The sequence below is a fragment of the Festucalex cinctus genome, chromosome 7 (assembly GCF_051991245.1).
Source record: "Festucalex cinctus isolate MCC-2025b chromosome 7, RoL_Fcin_1.0, whole genome shotgun sequence".
Taxonomy (NCBI): Eukaryota; Metazoa; Chordata; class Actinopteri; order Syngnathiformes; family Syngnathidae; genus Festucalex; species Festucalex cinctus.
Genome location: NC_135417.1, coordinates 28,094,300 through 28,116,468, shown reverse-complemented (window position 1 = coordinate 28,116,468; position 22,169 = coordinate 28,094,300). Strand labels below are relative to the sequence as shown.

General features: G+C 41.1%; 1 protein-coding gene across 5 annotated transcripts in view; it reads right to left on the bottom strand.

Annotated features, from left to right (window-relative positions):
• LOC144021954 (CUB and sushi domain-containing protein 3-like) overlaps window positions 1–22,169 on the bottom strand; it is a 1,200,535-nt gene that overhangs the window by 781,692 nt on the left and 396,674 nt on the right. For all 5 annotated transcript variants that reach the window (XM_077526258.1, XM_077526261.1, XM_077526260.1 and 2 more), the window contains exons 19-21: window positions 13,373–13,489; window positions 10,253–10,468; window positions 5,167–5,355 (exon numbers count right to left, since the gene is read on the bottom strand). In XM_077526258.1, the coding sequence (XP_077382384.1) occupies window positions 5,167–5,355; window positions 10,253–10,468; window positions 13,373–13,489 (522 nt within the window). The remainder of the gene's footprint in view (window positions 1–5,166; window positions 5,356–10,252; window positions 10,469–13,372; window positions 13,490–22,169) is intronic.

Below are 22,169 nucleotides of genomic sequence, written 5' to 3'. Positions count from 1 at the left end.
TATAAGAGGGCAGCAATCCAAGCATGGCCTTGTAAATAAAAGTGTACCAGTTGAGTCAACCTCCTGGTGGCCAAAGAAGGCCATCCCACTCGAGAATACAGTTCACAGTGATGGTCAAGGCTCTGCAATTTAATGTGGCATTGGCTGCCTTTTGTCTCTGCTGTTGTAGTTATATAGTAAACTAATTGCTGGTTTTATTTGTAGATGCCCTTGTGGTCTACATTAAGCTATTTAGTAGCTTTGGTGGTGCTTTCCATCGGCTAAAGCCCAATTCAACCTGGCTGCGGAACAGACGCGCTGCGTGCTCCATACGGACTCTTTAAGGATAGAACGCATTCAAGTCTACGTGTCAATTCACACCTGCTGCAGTGCGGTGCGTCTGCGGTGCGGAACGACTGCGGCGATGCGGAAGGTTTCCGCAAGCGTTCTATTTCTTCCGGACGCCACATGCGGAATTTCGTGAATCTAAAGAAATGACAAGAGCCGGACAGGAAATCGGGCATCTCGCATCAAGGTAAATCCGGTATATTTCAAAATAAAACTGCTTGCGAACTCTGGTTTTTTATTTTTTTATTTTTTATTTTATTTATTTTTTTGGGAGGGAAGCTAGCTTGCTGCATAGCATGACACGAGTCGGACATTTAAGACAAAAAAATGAGCTCAGAATAAATTAAACAAGACAAATTGACACTAAACACAAAACGTACTTACCCATGGTAGAACAGCCATGGTAGAAGTCCCAGAAATAATGTCCAAAAAGCATATCGATGTGACAACAGACAAGCGTGGCTATTGTTTACAAATGGGACTCTATATACATGGTTGTTATTGGGTGAATTCAACTCTCCAGCGTAAACCCCACATGATCTTGCGGTCTGTCAGGAGCAGATTTCCGGACACGCAACACACGCGGTGTGAATTGTAGTCCTTGCGGGAGCCGTATGGAAAAGGTAACGCGTCATTTCCGCAGTCAGTGTGAATTGGGCTTAAGTAATTGGGCTTAAGTGCTCATCGTGTTTGAAATTTGCCGAGCGAGCTGGTGAGCAGTCGTGTGCTCCTGCTCCTCCTCCACTTCTCTCTCGAGCGTTATTTTCAACACAGACATTTGTTCTATCACTAAATCTAACTATGATCTATCTATATATAAAAACAAATTCAAATTGGAATATTCCATATGATCAAATTAGGGCCTTGACTTTGTTAATAAATCATAACAACAAATTTTTTTGGAACGCTCATTATTTTTGGACAATGGTGTAACAACTATGGCCGAGTCCACCCTCTAATTTTTTTGTTTGTTTGTTTTCTTCTTCCAAAGTAAACTCTCTGCAGTTGCATAAACATTCCACAGCTCAGGAAGGATCTAATCTTGGTTCGGTCTGCAGGTGGTCACTCAACCACAAACAAAGCTCTTTTGAAGCCGCTGAACATGTCACATAGGAATTTATGCGTCTTCCGAAAGAGTTTGTTTAAGCCCGACTTCCCGGGGTCCGAGAGAAGTCTTTTATGACCTAGGAGATACAGCCAAATGATTACAGGAATATTTATGACATTTCTTATCACGCAAGAGGATGCTCTGGCAACGGCCCCCCCAGGGGGGCAATGACACGAGGCACCCCTGGAACGTCTAGATGGAGCAACAGCGCCGCCAAGTGGTGAAACTTGGGACTATCCTTAGTGACAGTTCTTACAAGTAACCGCATTTTACACGTTTATACCATGATAATTCTTGACAGATAACTGAACTACGAATGATTCATGTTATGTCTTGTGTGTATGAATGTCCTATCTCATTTGTATTCCATAAGGAATGAAAGGTAATCAATATCTTTCAGTTTAGTCAGATTAGGCAAGTAGGAACTACCTCACAAAATTAGTTTATGATGCATTAATTGCGATGTGTGCTTAACGTGTTGTGTGGGAAAACTGATTTGCCAGACTGACCAAATTTAATGCCAAATTATTAATCCCTTTAATAATTTGCTTTTTAAAGTCTGCGTGAGCGAATAGAAGGGTTTGCCACAACCTGAAGCCCCGCCCATAGGCTTTAAAACAACGAGGAGATCCCCCCTCACACGCTTCCTTCTTTCTCTCTCTCCTCTTCCTCTCTCCGTTTTTTGGCCACTATGGCCATCCTCCAGGCTGATACCTGCAAGTTTCCCAGCCTGCTCCCACGGACTCTTTGTTCCAAGAAACTTGTCAAACACGTGGCCCCCTTTGTTCCTGGCAGCAACAAGTTGCAACGAGAGCAGACACTCGCCGCACGCTACACCGGAGCAGGTGCGCCCAACTTCAACGCTGACCCCCAAAGAGACTCTTTTACTTCCTTTTCCCCTTTTTTCCCTTTTTTTTTCTTCGCCATCGGTGACTGCCCGCCATCAACGAGTTCCGCGGAATATTTTTTCTTACTTTCGACCCCTCAAAATGTTCAGTGGCATGAGACCTATCCATACATGTATAGTTTTTATTTATTTATTTTTAATTTTTATTTTTTTTAGATGCCCTCTATGGACAATAAAAGCAATATTGTTCTACCACTAAATCTAACATCTGCTTCTCCTGCTGTCCCTGGCAACCAGAGTAAAAGAGATTTGGTTGATTTTCTGCTTGACATGCAGGGGGAGCCCTAGGGATGGTACGGTTTTTCATATCCTCTCCCCGCTTGTATTCCCTCGCTTGTATTCCCTCGCAACTTATGCGGCTCCTGCAGTGGGGCGCCAGTTGCCTTGATGTTGTTTGCTAGCCTGGATGTTGCTTGTCATATCAACTGCTAGCTTATGTCAGCACAAACGACCACATAGGTGTTCCTTTGATTGCTTTGTGGCTTCGTTTTGTTCTAATGGTGAAGTGGTTAGGTGCGAGGCTCCTCTCCCACATGAAGACTGCCACTCTCCACACGAAGTCTGCCCCTCTCCATGTGCGGAGCTTCGTTTTGTTTCATTGGTGACGAGACGGATTCTCTCCTCCTTTCCCACAAGAATTTTGCCGCTCTCCACATGAAGTCTGCCCCTCTCCGTGTAGAGCTTCGTTTTGTTCCATTGGTGACGTGGCTGGTTCTCGCCTCCTCTCCCACACGAAGATAGAGCTAATTGACTTGTGCACACTCCTGCGCGTCGATTGGTGGCTGCTATGGAGGATGCCACTCGCTGTAAGCACTGTGGCGGGTCCTTCTTGCCCGAAGAAGGCCACACTGACTGGTGTCTTGACTGTGTCACTCAACTCAACTCTCAACTCAACTTTAAAACAAGCATTTCTGTATACAAAGTGCTGTACATGAAACAGAAATCGGTCGTGCAGTCAAGAATAAGATCAGAAATCGAACAAAGCCAACATTTGTGAGTATACAAGTATTTTTTTACAATGAATTTTATATCAGTAAATTAATAACAAGAAGTAGGCGACTGAATAAATAAATAAATAAATAAATAAATAAATAGCATAAACATCAGATTAATATCACAAAACACAACACACTCCACAAAACACCCCAAAAAATTTTTTAAGTCTCATGGTGCGTAGCTGTCGCTGCTGCGGCAGTCCTCCTCCTGTACCCTCGACTGCGGCTGATGTTGCGCCTCAGAAGGATGCAGCGGTTAGCCGGGGGCAATTCTCGTTGGTGGTTTGTCGATAACGTCTCTTGAGTGTCCGGTCGCTTCATGGTTGCTCCATGTACCAATTATCAGGGCGGAACGAGGTGAGCCCAGTTGATACAGTGGGAGGTGGTGAGTATTATTTGGAGTCGGTTCGGCAAAGCGACAGTCAATCACTTGGCCTCTGAGGAGTCCACTCACTGTCACCTCTGGTTTTCCCTGCGGCAGCGGCCTCTTCACCTCATTCATCTGACCCTTCTAAGGGAGGATCACACAATTCTGTTCGTGGCCCCTTTTTGGTCAGCCCGGACGAGGCCCCCCCCCCGCAGTCTCTGCTCCTCCGACCCATGGCCTCTACCCGATTGGCTGGATCTGCGGATTTGGCATCCCGATCCCCGCCGACTCCGCCTGTGTGTGTGTTTGGCCGATGAGGGTCGTGGCCCATTGTAGACAGAGTGCTCATCTTCTGTCAGGCATACGATCCTTAATGTCTTGGTTCTTTCCACTCGTTTGCTGTATGCTAATGGGCATATTTGTGAGAGTATGTTGTAGTATAGTAAAAATAAAAAAATCTTTATTTTGAAAGGGAAACTAAAGGTGTTCTTACAAATCTGTTGGGGTGTACTCATTTATACTGAGCACTGTAACTCTGTACTGGATCTCTTTTGATTATGGTTGCAATGATGTGACATGGTTGCTACATATCTGATCCAAAGTGCTTCATTTGCTTTGTAGCAGCATATTTTTCTTCTATTTGCCAATCAACATAGATTTAACTTGTTTTAACTCATATTTTTTGAGAGTGTGTTTGCTTTAGTAACATAGGAGGAATCATCACTGGGCACTGACACGTAAAAATGTTATTTTCACTATTAAACTGATCATATAAAAACTTTCTTTCTTTCTTACATTCGGCTGAAATTGCTTGATGTTAATGCAAATGAATGAATAATTACTTTGCTAACTTAACCATTCTGATTGAAGACTTGGGAAGGAAAGTAATCTAAAATGTATGGGGATGTTCCTTTTGCTATTTTCAAACCAAGCAGCAAATGTCAATTGTGTCCTTCATTCAATAAACCATGAATATTTCAAAGTATGAAGCCAATTAAACAAGGAAGATTCAGAAGAAGCCCTCCACCGATATCTGCGATTGTTTACAGCACAGACATGTAAAATTTATAAGTTCATTGCAGTCGCGGCACTTAACTGGTGAGCCAGGAATCAGATTTTGCAATCGCATTTCACGCAAAATAATTCAGGGCGTGATGAGACAGCAAATGAAAAAAATGCCTTTGCTATGAAATGTCAGCACAGTATCTCAAGAGTCAGCTATTATTGAGTGTCTATGTACTGTGTGTGTGCGTGCGTGCTTGTGTACATGTGTGGTGGAGGATGGTGCTATCTTTGCAACCTAATGTATTTTTTTTAATAGTATTACTGTTTCACCAAAAGTACCTCAAAATCTATCAAATACGATCAAATATTTCTGTCAAATCTAGAAGAAGATAATAAAGGGTGGAGACACAGCAATGCACTGCGGATAACAGGAGAGGAAACAATAAATGCAACGTACCCACACACCTTGGCAGAGGGGCACTCCACCTACGGCGACCACCTCCCAGGCATACAATCTCGTTTGCCCCCTGCAGTCGATAACCAGTGTTGCAATGGAACAAAAGGGTGTCACCAATGCCAAACCTCGAGCCTGCATGCCAGCCAAAGCGAGGTGTCCCAGGGTCCTGACAGGGCTCGAGGTCATACTCTGGAAGTCATGACATTTCAAATTGATTTGTAACATATTGAATGAATTAATGTTATCATTTACTGTGTTTCTATTAGCAGCATTTAAGAACTTAAAACATTAGATTGGATTCATCAGTGCCCGTTTCTCTTCAAGGACACCGACTTTATCAGTTAGAGGACTGTGTGAAAAACGAAAAAACAAAAAAACAAAAAAAACAAAAAAAAACAAAAAAAACAAAAACTAAACACTATTCAGTCAATTTGATGGTAACTGTAATTTGCATAGCTTGGCCTTTGGTTTTGATGCTGCTGCAATGTTCCTCACAGAGTTGAAACTATCAAAATACAAGTACAACGTGAACTCGGGGGTTGCCTGACAACATGCACATTTTCAAAGGTCAGGAAAGTTTAAAAATGAAATCTAATCAGACAATCTATAGATGCTAATGACAGAGCATGTAAGGACAAATACTTGCATGCAGGCATAAAAGAACACACTCATTCTCAGAAACTACATTTCATGAATATTCATAACTGCATAAGATATTCTGCACTTCAATGAACAGCATGAAAACATTTACCCAGACTGCCCGTGATGCAGATCCTCTTTTGCCCTTCTACTTTATTATATACAGTAGTTTTTCTTCTTCCCATATTCTCTCCATCATTTCTTCTCATTCTGCATCACCATCTGCCTCCTCTCCTCCTCATGCATGTCCACCTCTCTGTATTTCCCTACACGTTGGTCTTCTCACGTGGTGGTTGGGTGGCATGGCTTTTTTTTAATTATTTTTTTTAATTCCTATCCTAAACCCAACTCCCCGCCCAACTCAGTCCTGATCACATGGCATGCTTTGATGATCATTCCCATCACAGCCAGACAGCATCTACTTGAGTGACCTTGTCGCTTCTTAATCGACGCACTAAGACGCACAAACTACTAGGGATGTAACGATATCCAAACTTCACGAAATGATATTATCACGATATGAAGGTCACGATACGATAATTATCATGATATTGTGGGGGCGTTGGCAATATTTAAAAAAGATCACATTATTGTATTTATACAAAAAAAAAAAAAAAGAACAGTATTGTGCTTTTGTACATAACAGCAATGCATTATGTAAGGGAAATCGGTCCAATTAATTATTAAATCAATAATTGTTAATTATTAAATTAATAATCAATTGGCTCATTAATTGAAGGAGACTCAAACTTAATGCTTAAATTAAGTTGAGCTTGCCTGCGGAGCACCACATCTCTTTTTGATAATTTTATCAGGATAACAGATGAGAACCTCGTTGAATCAGTCATTAAAATGAAGGTTGTGCCCTTACTACAATTTTGTGAGTTCTTTGTTCAGCTTAGAGGTCACTATAAATTGATGAAACACACACGCAGTAAAAACAGGTTTTGTTTTTTTGTGCACGTTTAGTCTCTAACCTGACACGACGAGGTAAGGTAGGACTCAGACGCAGGCGTAAGGTAAGCCACCAAGGCAGCAGGTTTATTTCCGGCCAACGGGTGTCTCCTCTCAAGCTGAGAGGAGAACAGGGAAGCAAAAAAGTGGAGAACAAAAAGCGCTCCACTAGGGAGGAAAAAACAGGCAAAAGGGACTGGGGACAACGAAAAGCGCTCCGCTAGGGAGGAAAAAGGGCACAAGGCAAAAGGGGAAACAAAAGGCGCTCCACTGGGGAGGAAAAAGCACAAAAACAAGGCAACAACACTTGGCAACATGAACGAGGACATAAGGACTGTGGGACGCTTCCATGCACTGACTGTGACACTTCAGCAACTGAGGGGAGAATGCAGGTGGCTTTTATTGCTGTAGGTGATTGGTGGCAGGTGGTGATAATCAAGGGCGGGGACCGGTAATTATGGAGCGGCAGGAAGGGCAAGTGACCTGGGGTGAGATGAGAGTTAGGGTTTTCAAAGTAAAACAGGAAACATGGATAACAAAACAAAAGCATGGGCTGTCACGCCGGTGGCGGCGTGACATAACCTAGGTGGGAAAATCTACTTAGAACTTAAAGAAGCAAAACTAACTACTATAGGTGCATTTCCATTACCCTTTTTCGCAAAAATAAAAGCGATATTGTACCATTTCGATAAAGTACAATTTCGAATTGTCGGCGTTTCCATTGAAGAGAGTTTCGCTTCTGCGGCGCAATTCTCGGAATGTCCCGTCTCTCGAGACCTCGCTGTTCTGTAGGAGGTGCTCATGATGTTTACGGAAGACTGACGCCCGGTATAGTTATATTACTTTAAAAACACTCACCCCTCATCGTCATCGGGCGGTTTCGGGCATTTAGTGTTGGTGTTGTTGTGTGCGTCCCTCGGCAGTCGGCAAGCAGTTCTGACACGAAAGCGAGTGGCACCGTACTTCCTACTTCCTGTAATCCTAAAATGTTGTTGTTCCCATGCAGAAGCTGGGTAAAAGGCGGGTTACAAATTGTTAAAAGTTTCTGATGTTTTCTGCTATATTAACCAGACATGGCAGGACAGGATTTCAAGCTCTCCTCTCCTTCAACTTTTCGAAGGGGGCTCGCTCGATTACACCTCTCTCTCTTTTGCACTCATGACGTGCAGTAGCCAATACAAATCACTTCAGCATGTACAACTAAAATACAAACCCGAAATTAATAATTCTCAAAACAAATAGTAATTGCAAGTTTAATAAAAATACACATAAACAACGTGTTACATTCCTTTCCTCCGTGACCGGGCGGGTGTCACATGACTTCTAATGCGCAAAAAGTGTTTCCATTACCCTTTTGCGAAATATTTCTTTTTCGATACGTCTCAAAAACCACCTCATGAGAGCGCAAAAACTTTTTTGCGATATTTGAGTTTTTTCGAAAATCCGGTGTTTCCATTACCAGCTTACTTTTGCGAAGCATGCCTTTTGCGCAAAACTGAGGGTAATGGAAACGCACCTTATGATAGGAAATAAAACGAGAACTAAAGTAATGAAATCATCAAAGGAAAAGAAAACAAGAAAAAAGAAACGGTCTTAGCCAAGGTGATGGATTTCTTAACTCAAACCAACATGGGACCCACAATCAACCTAGTTTGCACCAATTTGTACTAGGGCGAAGGCCTGCAAAGTTGCACTTACAGATGGGGTTGGTCTGAGAAGCAGGACCCTGGATGGAGACTCGCCAAGCCCGTTTGAAGAAGGGATGAAGAAGGTTCAGTTCAGAAGAGGAGCAGAATTCGTCCGGCTGGCCAACTGAGCTTCACAGGGTCAACCTGCTGGCTGGGAAGAGGCCCTTTTTGGTTGAGGCCTCAGGGTGCCTGGAAAAGCACCATCCGTTTGAGCCTTTGCAGGGACCAAAAGCAGCGTGTTTCGCCGCGCCTGTCGCTACGCGCGATGGCTTCCGTGCATTGCCGTGTGCTGGAGGTTAAGCTAGCCGGGCTAGCTCTTTGTCTGGTAGCCGCGCCCGATAGAGAGTGGGGGGGGCAGCAGCCGGGGAGAGCAGGAACAGAAGGGCCAGGGGCCCAAGAGAGCAGAGCCACAAGAGGAGCGGAAAGAGCGGGAACCAAAAGAGGAAGAAGCAAGCAGGGAGCGTGCTTTTAAATTGGGAGGGCGGCGGCCTCCACACCAGGGGGTCCCGACTGACCAAAGTGGAAAGTTACCAGCTTGGAGAGGGTTTTGGTAGAGACTAATCAGATTGAATCTGGATCCCATGTTTGTTGAGATTCTAAGGTCAGAATTCAATCAATGCAATACGTACAATTGACTATCTCAAATGAAATGTTACCTAGCTTACACTGTTAAAACGTGCATACACATGAAAGTGTAGTGGAGAATTAGTGGAGAATCTGCCACTGCAATGGAACATTTTCATGACATTTCATGGAGTCAACATTTCACAAATGGCAAACATAACATTTCATAATTCATTGTTCTGTTGCAAAATAAGAAAGTCAAGTTTCTAAAGAAGGCTTTTACTGTTCTGACTTGTGTGTGTGTGCGTGTGCGCGTGTGAGTCAGAACATGTGTGGCTGTTTGTGGGGGATGTTCTTGTCCTCCCCACCCCCCACGGTGGCATGTCCAGGACACAGGAGTGGAGTTCCTTTGGAACTGAGGTTGCAAAAAGTTACAACCGGCCGATAATCGTTACACATATAAACCACCTGCAATCTCTCACAATATTGAGGCATTTACTAGGTAATGCAAGCACACATTGATCGCTTCACAAGCAAATTAGGTTCCCCTTTTTCTGACAATTAGCATCGATTTTAAACATAGAAGGCCAAAACATCCCTAATGAAAATGAAATTGCACTAATAAACTAGCCATTAGAGGGTGCTAGAACTGCACAAATGGAACAACTTTTTTTAACAAATGTGTTCCTTTTAAATATTGTGAACATGACGACGACGATATTGCGGCAGTTTTAATATCGCGATATCACGATATTGCCCTTATCGTGACATCCCTACAAACTACCTCAAGTTACTTCAGACATGGTGCTTAGTATTTTGATCTTATAATTGAACCAGCTGTTGATTCGCTTAAGACCACCATTTAGGATTTATACGAGCCTAACTTACTACACACATCAAATTTGAAGAATCTAAACTTGCTCTACATTCCGTATCCCACTGAGGGGCCAAAGTTTGAGTGTTTGCGATGGTAGTAAATGTTGATTTCTCATCAGGCTTCATCAAGTTTTGTTCATGGTTGCAAACGTTAGCCAAACATTCGCCAACTATTTTAATGTTTTTCTTGTTGCAAGAAAAAATGTCGGTGACCATTAAGACTATTGGGGAACACCTTTGCGACTTTGAATGGACCTTGACCAAAAATTAATATCCACTACCCTAACGAACGTTGGCTGCACAGTGGGATACGTATGAACCACCCTTCTGCCTCGTACAGACAGAATTATCATGTGCTCCCATACCTGAGAAGGAGATGTTGAATCCCTGAAGAGATATGGAGAAGTCGGAAATGAAGCGAAGCTGTGCTTTGAAGTTGCCATACAGGCCCGCATTGACTGGAGCTGGCCTCTCTGAGCCAGTGAGTCGAGCCAGTGGCTGAACGAAGCTGCCATTTTCTGTTATCAGAAGATAGTCATGGTGATCCTCCAGGTGGAAGGAGTGGAAAGTGAATTGCACACCTTGGAGGAGAAAATAATGTGTGGTATTGATATCAATAGGTAAATACAATTTAGACATCTTCTAACTCATAATTGTGTAAATGTTGAAAGCATGTTCTATCTTTGTGTGAAGGAAAAGGCCTTTCCACATTAATAAAAAAATAGGAATAACGTGTGAGGCTCCACCTTCACACAAAAAAGAAAAGGAATAGCGTCTACTGTATGTTATTCCTATTTATTATTGTGCGAAGGCTGAGGCCTAACACATTATTCCTTTTCTTTATTGCGTGAAGGAGAAGGCCTTTACAACCTTGCTGCTGATACTTCCCACTTGTGAAATATTATGGCTGAACCGTTTTAATGAATGAATGCTTTAACATGATAATATTCATATTATTGGAAGAAATGAAAGTCAGTCAGTTAATTTATAAAATAAATGCATGTCATGGCGCATAGTCAGAATTAGGGATGTTTGATACCGCTTTTTTTTTCAGACCGATACTCAACTTGAGTAGTCACCCATAGTGATACCAAATACCGATATCACGAAGTAAATAAAATTCCCCACCCAAAAATGACAGATGATTTTAAAGACCTATATACCGCAATTTATTATTTTTCCTGAACATTGCATAAAATTAAGAGCAACATCGTATTCATGTCCCCCGCCTACTGTCCAGAGCCAGCTAAGATAGGCGCCAACACCCTCCGCGACCCTTGTGAGGAATAAGCGGTCAAGAAAATGGATGGATGGATGGATGGATGGATCGTATTCATATTATTTCTCATTTCTAATTCCTGACTTAAAAGGCCTGCAGGAGGGCGACTGATAATGGTATCGGTCACCACCGCGAGTATCAGTACCTTAAAATAAGACTGATATTGGCACAGATACTGATACCTGGTATCGGTAGTCGCCAATAGTCAAGATGGTACCACTTCTGCCTCAGTTTGAGCCAGGAAAAACTATGTTTCACTTTGTGAACAATTTTAGACATTCCAAAATCTTGCACATACTAAAAATTCCACATTTTTCACTCTCAAATTGCACATTTTCTACATCATTTCACATATATATATATATATATATATATATATATATATATATATATATATATATATATATATATATATATACATATACATATATATATATATATATATATATATATATATATATATATATATATATATATATATATATATATATATATATATATATACACACCAGAAAAAGTGGAAAAAAATTAAATACTGAAGCATTTCTTCAAAAACCTCCTTTGTCAGGAAGAGCTTGAAAAGTCATAAACCAAAAATTTCATGTTGATTAGCAATTTGTGGTGAGCTGCGTTCAAATTACACCGGCTGCGGCTGCGTATGCGTTGCGGATCGACTGCGGACCAGCTGCATCGTGCCGGAGCCCGCCGCACAGATAGGCCTATTTTCTGTTTTTGCCGGACGTCGGCATCCGTCAAATGGCAAACTAGCACAGAACACAACGAGCGGGATAGAAAGACCGACGCAGTTTCAAAATAAACATTTCCGGTTACTTATCAGAATAAAATACTTGCCTGATCCTATTTCATAATCACATCAGCAAAACGTCATAATGCATAATGCTTAATTCACTGTTAAAGTACCAGCGAATGTGGATGAGGAGAGATTTATAATGGAGGTGGAAAGCCACAAAATTATCTATGACACGAACACTGCACACCCTTTTTATAAGGACAACCTAAAAAGGATGCTGCATGGAACATAATAGCAGAAGCTATGGGAGTGGACACTGAGTTCAATGTAATGCTACATTCTCACCAAATCCGAAAAGGCGAACTGGAACACTTTCTTTGCGAGAGTTTTTTTGAACGATTGCCACTCATTCGCGCTTTCGTGCGCACTGGAGCGGAGGAGGCGTGTCCCTTGGTGAACAAGGAAGTGGAGCACTTTAGAGAGTCAACAAAAAGTGGACGGCGCCAACTACTTCGACTTCTTTGCTGGGGCAAAACAGCCGTGGCACTATTTTCTCCTCTTTTGAGGTACGTGATAGTACTTTCGCTTTTTTTAGCGACAATCTGGCAGCCGGCATTTGTGCTAAAAATAGCTTTGGCATTAATAATAAGCACTGCTGCTAACTCGGTACAGTTCAAAAGCAAGTAAACAGACTTACCAGCACTTTCTCGATCATCATTTGTCACGGCTGGCCGTGTTGTTGCGCTCGGGGTGACAATAGAGAGGACACTGTGTGTGACGTAGCCCGTACTCGAAGCCGATTGGCTGCCGCGAGGCGAAAAGCGAAAAAAGTTCAATTTTTTAACTTTGGCGAATATGCGATTGTGCGGATTTTCGTCATGAATGTGCGGATTTTCGCTGTTGCGCACCGCGTTCCAGCACATGAAACGTGTCCTCCACGCCGCCCCACGCACTTTCGTTCCATTGTGCGCGAACTCCGTTGACTACAATGCAAACGCGCCGCCGCATCGCCATCCCTCGTTTTTGGTGAGAACGCAGCATATGGAAGTCCACTTCTCTCTCTGCTTCTCTGTTGAGCACAGACTTTCTGTGCGTTTTTAATGCCACATTATTGCACGCGATCACATGAGACACGGCGGGAAGTTGTCGGCGATGGAGCTGCCTGACCGCAGCTGTGCGCAGCCGGTGAGTGTTGTCCATAAAATTGACGTGTCCTGAGCAGGCAGTCAAGACGGAGCGGAGCGGTGACCCAACACACACGCATGCGGTGTAATCCCGGGGTAAGTTCTTGTCATGACATCTTGACATTCTTTACTGAACTCAAATGAGGCATTTCTGCCCCAAAAATGTCCACAAATTAAATATCTCTTTTTTTTTTCTTGTTATGAATTCATATAGTTTATATGTGCATGGTTGCATGTAAAAGTGTCAACATATGTGTAGATGACAACAAACCTTTTCCGTGGCTAACCTCCACAGTCCATGTACAGTTCAGGGAGTTTGGATACAGCTCAGGGTAGCCAGGCGAGAGGATGACACCTCCAGGTCCTTTGATATCTCCACCACAAGATGCTGAATAAGGAGGTAAGATAATCAATGATAAATGCTACTGGGAAAGAAGCAATAAAACCCTCACCTGAAGAGAAAGGAGCAATTTGGATGAATAATGCATTTCAGTCACATCACATCCTATCCTAATTTTACTTTTATGCATATCTGTAATTCTGCCAACACAATGTTTTTTTCTCTACCTTGGTTCAACCCAATCCGCTCTCTTCCCAGACAATAAATCATTGATTGATTCAGCAACCCTCTGTATATTATTTTCACAAATTGCTTAAAAATTGAAATGTGGTCAGAAAACAGCAATACTGCATTGAATTGACACAAACATACTTCATGAATTCAATCCGTTTCATTGCAGTAATTACAGGGATTTTGAAGTCTTTCTACACAAATGAGATTATCTCAATGCAGCATTTAACTCAAGTCAGTATGGGGAGATCATCCAGTAGCAACGACCCAATATTGTTTGTTGATGAAGCAAGGGAAGCCACAACACTATCACCTTGGTGAAGTGATGCTCATGTATTTTCATTATTGACATATAATACCAAGAACGCCTCGAATCCCATGAAAGCAAATTAATGAGATAACGTGCCACTCTCATTGGCTTCTGTGAGTGTAGAGCAGTAGTGTCCAAACTTTTTCCTCTGGGGGCCACATACAGAAAAATAGAAAATTGCAAGGGCCACTTTGATTTTTTTTTTTTTAAGTTATTTATTAAACATGTTAAAAATCCATGAAACAATTATAAATTGTTGATATAATGTAGTTACTATTGAAAACTGTCACAAGGCAAATACTGACCCTTGTGTACCACTATAATAGATCCACCTCTCCACTGAGCAGCAGCTGAATCCCAACTTGACATTCTGAACCACAACAAGAACAATCGGTAGTAAACTGACCACACTTAAGAACCATTAATTGTGTGAAGGCTGGAGGCCTTCACACATATGTTATTCTACACCATTCCCGTTATTCTTATTGTGTGAAGGCTGGAGGCCTTCACACATATGTTATTCTACACCATTCCCGTTATTCTTATTATTCTTATTTGTGTGAAGGCTGGAGGCCTTCACACATATGTTATTCTACACCATTCCCGTTATTCTTATTCTATTTTATTCCTCGCACTTTTTTGTCCAGTTTCTTCTTCCACATTTTTCACCCGATTCACTCCGTTCCAATTTCAAACGATTCCAAATATTCGCGCCTACAGCGCTTCCATTTTTCTTATTCCCACGATTCACGTGTTACCCGCAATTCCTGATTTCGTACCCGATTTTTCCCCATGTATTCTTAATGGGAGATTCAAAATTTCACATTTCCTTCCACAGTTTTCATCCGATTCACTTCGTTCCAACTTCAATATGTTCCATCATGAGCTCTTCCAGCTTTTCAGTTCCAAAATTCACGCCTTACCCACAATTCACGATTTCGTACCCGAATATTTCCCACATTCTACATTTTTCATTTACTTCCACATTATTCATCCGATTGACTTCGTTCCAACTTCAATATATTCCAGCAATTCAAGCCATGAGCTCTTCCAGCTTTTCAGTTCCAAAATTCACTCCTTACCCACAATTCTCGATTTCGTACCCGCACATTACCCACATTCTACATTTTCCATTTACTTCGACATTTTTCATCCGATTGACGTCGTTTCAACTTCAATATATTCCACCAATTCAAGCCATGAGCTCTTCCAGCTTTTCAGTTCCAAAATTCACGCCTTACCCACAATTCCCAATTTCGTACCCAAATATTTCCCACATTCTACATTTTCCATTTACTTACACATTATTCATCCGATTGACTTTGTTCCAACTTCAATATATTCCAGCAATTCAAGCCATGAGCTCTTCCAGCTTTTCAGTTCCAAAATTCATGCCTTACCCACAATTCCCGATTTCGTACCCGAATATTTCCCACATTATACATTTCACATTTACTTCGACATTTTTCATCCGATTGACGTCGTTTCAACTTCAATCTATTCCACCAATTCAAGCCATGAGCTCTTCCTGCTTTTCAGTTCCAAAATTCACGCCTTACCCACAATTCCCAATTTCGTGCCCAAATATTTCCCACATTCTACATTTTCCATTTACTTCCACATTATTTATCCGATTGACTTCGTTCTAACTTCAATATATTCCAGCAATTCAAGCCATGAGCTCTTCCAGCTTTTCAGTTCCAAAATTCATGCCTTACCCACAATTCCCGATTTCGTACCCGAATATTTCCCACATTCTACATTTCACATTTACTTCGACATTTTTTATCCGATTGACGTTGTTTCAACTTCAATATATTCCACCAATTCAAGCCATGAGCTCTTCCAGCTTTTCAGTTCCAAAATTCCCGCCTTACCCACAATTCCCAATTTCGTACCCAAATATTTCCCACATTCTACATTTTCCATTTACTTCCACATTATTTATCCGATTGACTTCGTTCCAACTTCAATATATTCCACCATTTCACGTCATGAGCTCTTCCATCTTACCACCTAACTTACCACGTATGGCGGCCATTTTCCAACTTACCATGCACGGCGGCCATTTTAGACAAATGATATGCCCAGGTTTCTCGCCAACCTGGCCTCCCAAGGCCATTTTGGCCAATTGATTAGGTATGCGTGTGATTCTTGCCAGGATATTCCCCGACCTGAACAGGAAGTGACCAATATCAACAGGAAGTGACCTCATATCAACAGGAAGTGACCTAAAATCAACAGGAAGTGACCTGATTTTAACAGGAAATGACCCGATTTCAACAGGAAGTGACCTGATTTTAACAGGAAGTGACCTCATATCAACAGGAAGTGACTTAAAATCAATAGGAAGTGACCCGATTTCAACAGGAAGTGACTTAATTTCAACAGGAAGTGGCCTAAAATCAACAGGAAGTGACCTGTTTTTAACAGGAAGTGACCCGATTTCAACAGGAAGTGACCCAATTTTGACAGGAAGTGACCTGATATCAACAGGAAGTGACCCAATTTCAACAGGAAGTGACCCAATTTTGACAGGAAGTGACCTGATATCAACAGGAAGTGACCCAATTTCAACAGGAAGTGACCCGATTTCAACAGGAAGTGGCCTGAAATCAACAGGAAGTGAGCATGCTAGTGCTAAGTTAGCATGCTAATGCTAGCTAATGCTAATGCTAGCTGAACATGCTAATGCTATTGCTAGCTTAGCATGCTAATGCTAATGTTAGCTCAGCATGCTAATGCTAATGCTAGCTTAGCATGTGAATGCTAATGTTAGCTTAGCATGCTAATGCTAATGTTAGCTTAGCATGCTAATGCTAAGTTAGCATGCTAATGCTAATGTTAGCTTAGCATGTTAATGCTAAGTTAACATGCTAATGCTAATGTTAGCTTAGCATGCTAATGCTAAGTTAGCATGCTAATGTTAATGCTAAGTTAGCATGCTAATGCTAATGTTAGCATGCTAATGCTAATGTTAACTTAGCATGCTAATGCTAATGTTAGCATGCTAATGCTAATGTTAGCTTAGAATGCTAATGTTAGCATGTTAATGCTAATGTTAGCTTAGCATGCTAATGCTAAGTTAGCATATTAATGCTAATGTTAACTTAGCATGCTAATGCTAGCTTAGTATACTAATGCAAATGTGACCTGATTTCAACAGAGTGACTATTACTCCATTGCTTAAGTTTGCCACTCCTTACACCATTGCGACTCGATTCTACCCTCCTTACTTCATTGGTTACTTAATTCTTCTCACTTTACTCCATTGCTTACCCGATTACTCGCTACTTCCTCCATTTCTTACTTGATTCCTTCCTTGTTTTCATGTTTCTTGCTGATTTATTTTTACTTTTGTGGTATTTATCTTCCTTCAACTGCTTCTAGATTTCTGGATGAATTTAAACCATTCCAACTTCAGCATGTTAAGCTCATTCCATGTCATTCAGTATCATTCTACATCATTCAATATCATTCAATATCTTTCAATATCTTTCAATATCATTCATCATCATTCAACATTATTCCAAATCATTCCACAGGTATTCATTCAGCTCTCCAGCCTTCACACGCCATTTCCCCAGAAATGGCATTTCTAGTTGTGTGAAGGCTGGAGGCCTTCACACATATGTTATTCTACACCATTCCCGTTATTCTTATTATTATTATTATTCTTATTCTTATTCTTATTCTATTTTATTCCTCGCACTTTTTTGTCCTGTTTCTACTTCCACATTTTTCACCCGATTCACTCCGTTCCAATTTCAAATGATTCCAAATATTCGCGTCTACATCGCTTCCATTTTTCTTATTCCCACGATTCACGTGTTACCCGCAATTCCCGATTTCGTACCCGATTTTTCCCCATGTATTCTTAATGGGAGATTCTAAATTTCACATTTCCTTCCACATTTTTCATCCGATTCACTTCGTTCCAACTTCAATATATTCCATAATGAGCTTTTCAGTTCCAAAATTCACGCCTTACCCACAATTCACGATTTCGTACCCGAATATTTCCCACATTCTACATTTTTCATTTACTTCCACATTATTCATCCGATTGACTTCGTTCCAACTTCAATATATTCCAGCAATTCAAGCCATGAGCTATTCCAGCTTTTCAGTTCCAAAATTCACGCCTTGCCCACAATTCCCGATTTCGTACCCGAATATTTCCCACATTCTACATTTTCCATTTACTTCCACATTATTCATCCAATTGACGTCGTTCCAGCTTCAATATATTCCAGCATTTCAAGCCATTAGCTCTTCCAGCTTTTCAGTTCCAAAATTCACGCCTTGCCCACAATTCCTGATTTCATACCCGAATATTTCCCACATTCTACATCTTCCATTTACTTACACATTATTCATCCGATTGACGTTGTTTCAACTTCAATATATTCCACCACTTCAAGCCATGAGCTCTTCCAGCTTTTCAGTTCCAAAATTTACGCCTGACCCACAATTCCCGATTTCGTACCCGAATATTTCCCACATTCTACATTTTCCATTTACTTACACATTATTCATCCGATTGACGTCGTTCCAGCTTCAATATATTCCAGCATTTCAAGCCATTAGCTCTTCCAGCTTTTCAGTTCCAAAATTCACACCTTGCCCACAATTCCCGATTTCGTACCCGAATATTTCCCAAATTCTACATTTTCCATTTACTTACACATTATTCATCCGATTGACGTCGTTCCAGCTTCAATATATTCCAGCAATTCAAGCCATGAGCTCTTCCAGCTTTTCAGTTCCAAAATTCACACCTTGCCCACAATTCCGGATTTCGTACCCGAATATTTCCCACATTCTATATTTCACATTTACTTCCACATTAGTCATCCGATTGACTTCGTTCCAACTTCAATATATTCCAGCAATTCAAGCCATGAGCTCTTCCAGCTTTTCAGTTCCAAAATTCATGCCTTACCCACAATTCCCGATTGCGTACCCGAATATTTCCCACATTCTACATTTCACATTTACTTCGACATTTTTCAACCGATTGACGTGGTTTCAACTTCAATATATTCCACCAATTCAAGCCATGAGCTCTTCCAGCTTTTCAGTTCCAAAATTCACGCCTTACCCACAATTCCCAATTTCGTACCCAAATATTTCCCACATTCTACATTTTCCATTTACTTCCACATTATTTATCCGATTGACTTCGTTCCAACTTCAATATATTCCACCATTTCACGTCATGAGCTCTTCCATCTTACCACCTAACTTACCACGTATGGCGGCCATTTTCCAACTTACCATGCACGGCGGCCATTTTAGACAAATGATATGCCCAGGTTTCTCGCCAACCTGGCCTCCCAAGGCGGTGGCCATTTTGGCCAATTGATTAGGTATGCGTGTGATTCTTGCCAGGATATTCCCCGACCTGAACAGGAAGTGACCAATATCAACAGGAAGTGACCTCATATCAACAGGAAGTGACTTAATTTCAACAGGAAGTGACTTAATTTCAATAGGAAGTGACCTAAAATCAACAGGAAGTGACCTGATTTTAACAGGAAATGACCCGATTTCAACAGGAAGTGACCTGATTTTAACAGGAAGTGACTTCATGTCAACAGGAAGTGACTTAAAATCAACAGGAAGTGACCCGATTTCAACAGGAAGTGACTTAATTTCAACAGGAAGTGACCTAAAATCAACAGGAAGTGACCTGTTTTTAACAGGAAGTGACCCGATTTCAACAGGAAGTGACCCAATTTTGACAGGAAGTGACCTGATATCAACAGGAAGTGACCCAATTTCAACAGGAAGTGACCCAATTTTGACAGGAAGTGACCTGATATCAACAGGAAGTGACCCAATTTCAACAGGAAGTGACCCAATTTCAACAGGAAGTGACCCGATTTCAACAGGAAGTGGCCTGAAATCAACAGGAAGTGAGCATGCTAGTGCTAAGTTAGCATGCTAATGCTAGCTAATGCTAATTCTAGCTGAACATGCTAATGCTATTGCTAGCTTAGCATGCTAATGCTAATGTTAGCTCAGCATGCTAATGCTCATGTTAGCTTAGCATGTGAATGCTAATGTTAGCTTAGCATGCTAATGCTAATGTTAGCTTAGCATGCTAATGCTAAGTTAGCATGCTAATGCTAATGTTAGCTTAGCATGTTAATGCTAAGTTAGCATGCTAATGCTAATGTTAGCTTAGCATGCTAATGCTAATGCTAAGTTAGCATGCTAATGCTAATGTTAGCATGCTAATGCTAATGTTAGCTTAGCATGCTAATGTTAGCTTAGCATGCTAATGCTAATGTTAGCATGCTAATGCTAATGTTAGCTTAGCATGCTAATGCTAATGTTAGCATGCTAATGCTAATGTTAGCTTAGCATGCCAATGCTAATGTTAGCTTTGAATGCTAATGCTAAGTTAGCATGCTAACTTTTGTGGTATTTGTCTTCCTTCAACTGCTTCTAGATTTCTGGATGAATTTAAACCATTCCAACTTCAGCATGTTAAGCTCATTCCATGTCATTCAGTATCATTCAACATCATTCAATATCATTCAATATCATTCAATATCTTTCGATATCTTTCAATATCATTCATCATCATTCAACATTATTCCAAATCATTCCACAGGTATTCATTCAGCTCTCCAGCCTTCACACGCCATTTCCCCAGAAATGGCATTTCTAGTTCTTATTATTATTCTTATTATTCTTATTCTTATATTTTATTCCTCGCACTTTTTTGTCCAGCTTCTACTTCCACATTTTTCACCCGATTCACTCCGTTCCAATTTCAAACGATTCCAAATATTCGCGCCTACAGCGCTTCCATTTTTCTTATTCCCACGATTCACGTGTTACCCGCAATTCCCGATTTCGTACCCGATTTTTCCCCATGTATTCTTAATGGGAGATTCAAAATTTCACATTTCCTTCCACATTTTTCATCCGATTCACTTCGTTCCAACTTCAAATATGTTCCATCATGAGCTCTTCCAGCTTTTCAGTTCCAAAATTCACGCCTTACCCACAATTCACGATTTCGTACCCGAATATTTCCCACATTCTACATTTCACATTTACTTCCACATTATTCATCCGATTGACTTCATGCCAACTTCAATATATTCCAGCAATCCAAGCCATGAGCTCTTCCAGCTTTTCAGTTCCAAAATTCACGCCTTACCCACAATTCACGATTTCGTACCCGAATATTTCCCACATTCTACATTTTTCATTTACTTCCACATTATTCATCCAATTGACTTCGTTCCAACTTCAATATATTCCAGCAATTCAAGCCATGAGCTCTTCCAGCTTTTCAGTTCCAAAATTCACGCCTTACCCACAATTCCCGATTTCGTACCCGCACATTACCCACATTCTACATTTTCCATTTACTTACACATTATTCATCCGATTGATGTTGTTCCAGCTTCAATATATTCCAGCAATTCAAGCCTTGAGCTCTTCCAGCTTTTCAGTTCCAAAATTCATGCCTTACCCACAATTCCCGATTTCGTACCCGAATATTTCCCACATTATACATTTCACATTTACTTCGACATTTTTCATCCGATTGACGTCGTTTCAACTTCAATCTATTCCACCAATTCAAGCCATGAGCTCTTCCTGCTTTTCAGTTCCAAAATTCACGCCTTACCCACAATTCCCAATTTCGTGCCCAAATATTTCCCACATTCTACATTTTCCATTTACTTCCACATTATTTATCCGATTGACTTCGTTCTAACTTCAATATATTCCAGCAATTCAAGCCATGAGCTCTTCCAGCTTTTCAGTTCCAAAATTCATGCCTTACCCACAATTCCCGATTTCGTACCCGAATATTTCCCACATTCTACATTTCACATTTACTTCGACATTTTTTATCCGATTGACGTTGTTTCAACTTCAATATATTCCACCAATTCAAGCCATGAGCTCTTCCAGCTTTTCAGTTCCAAAATTCCCGCCTTACCCACAATTCCCAATTTCGTACCCAAATATTTCCCACATTCTACATTTTCCATTTACTTCCACATTATTTATCCGATTGACTTCGTTCCAACTTCAATATATTCCACCATTTCACGTCATGAGCTCTTCCATCTTACCACCTAACTTACCACGTATGGCGGCCATTTTCCAACTTACCATGCACGGCGGCCATTTTAGACAAATGATATGCCC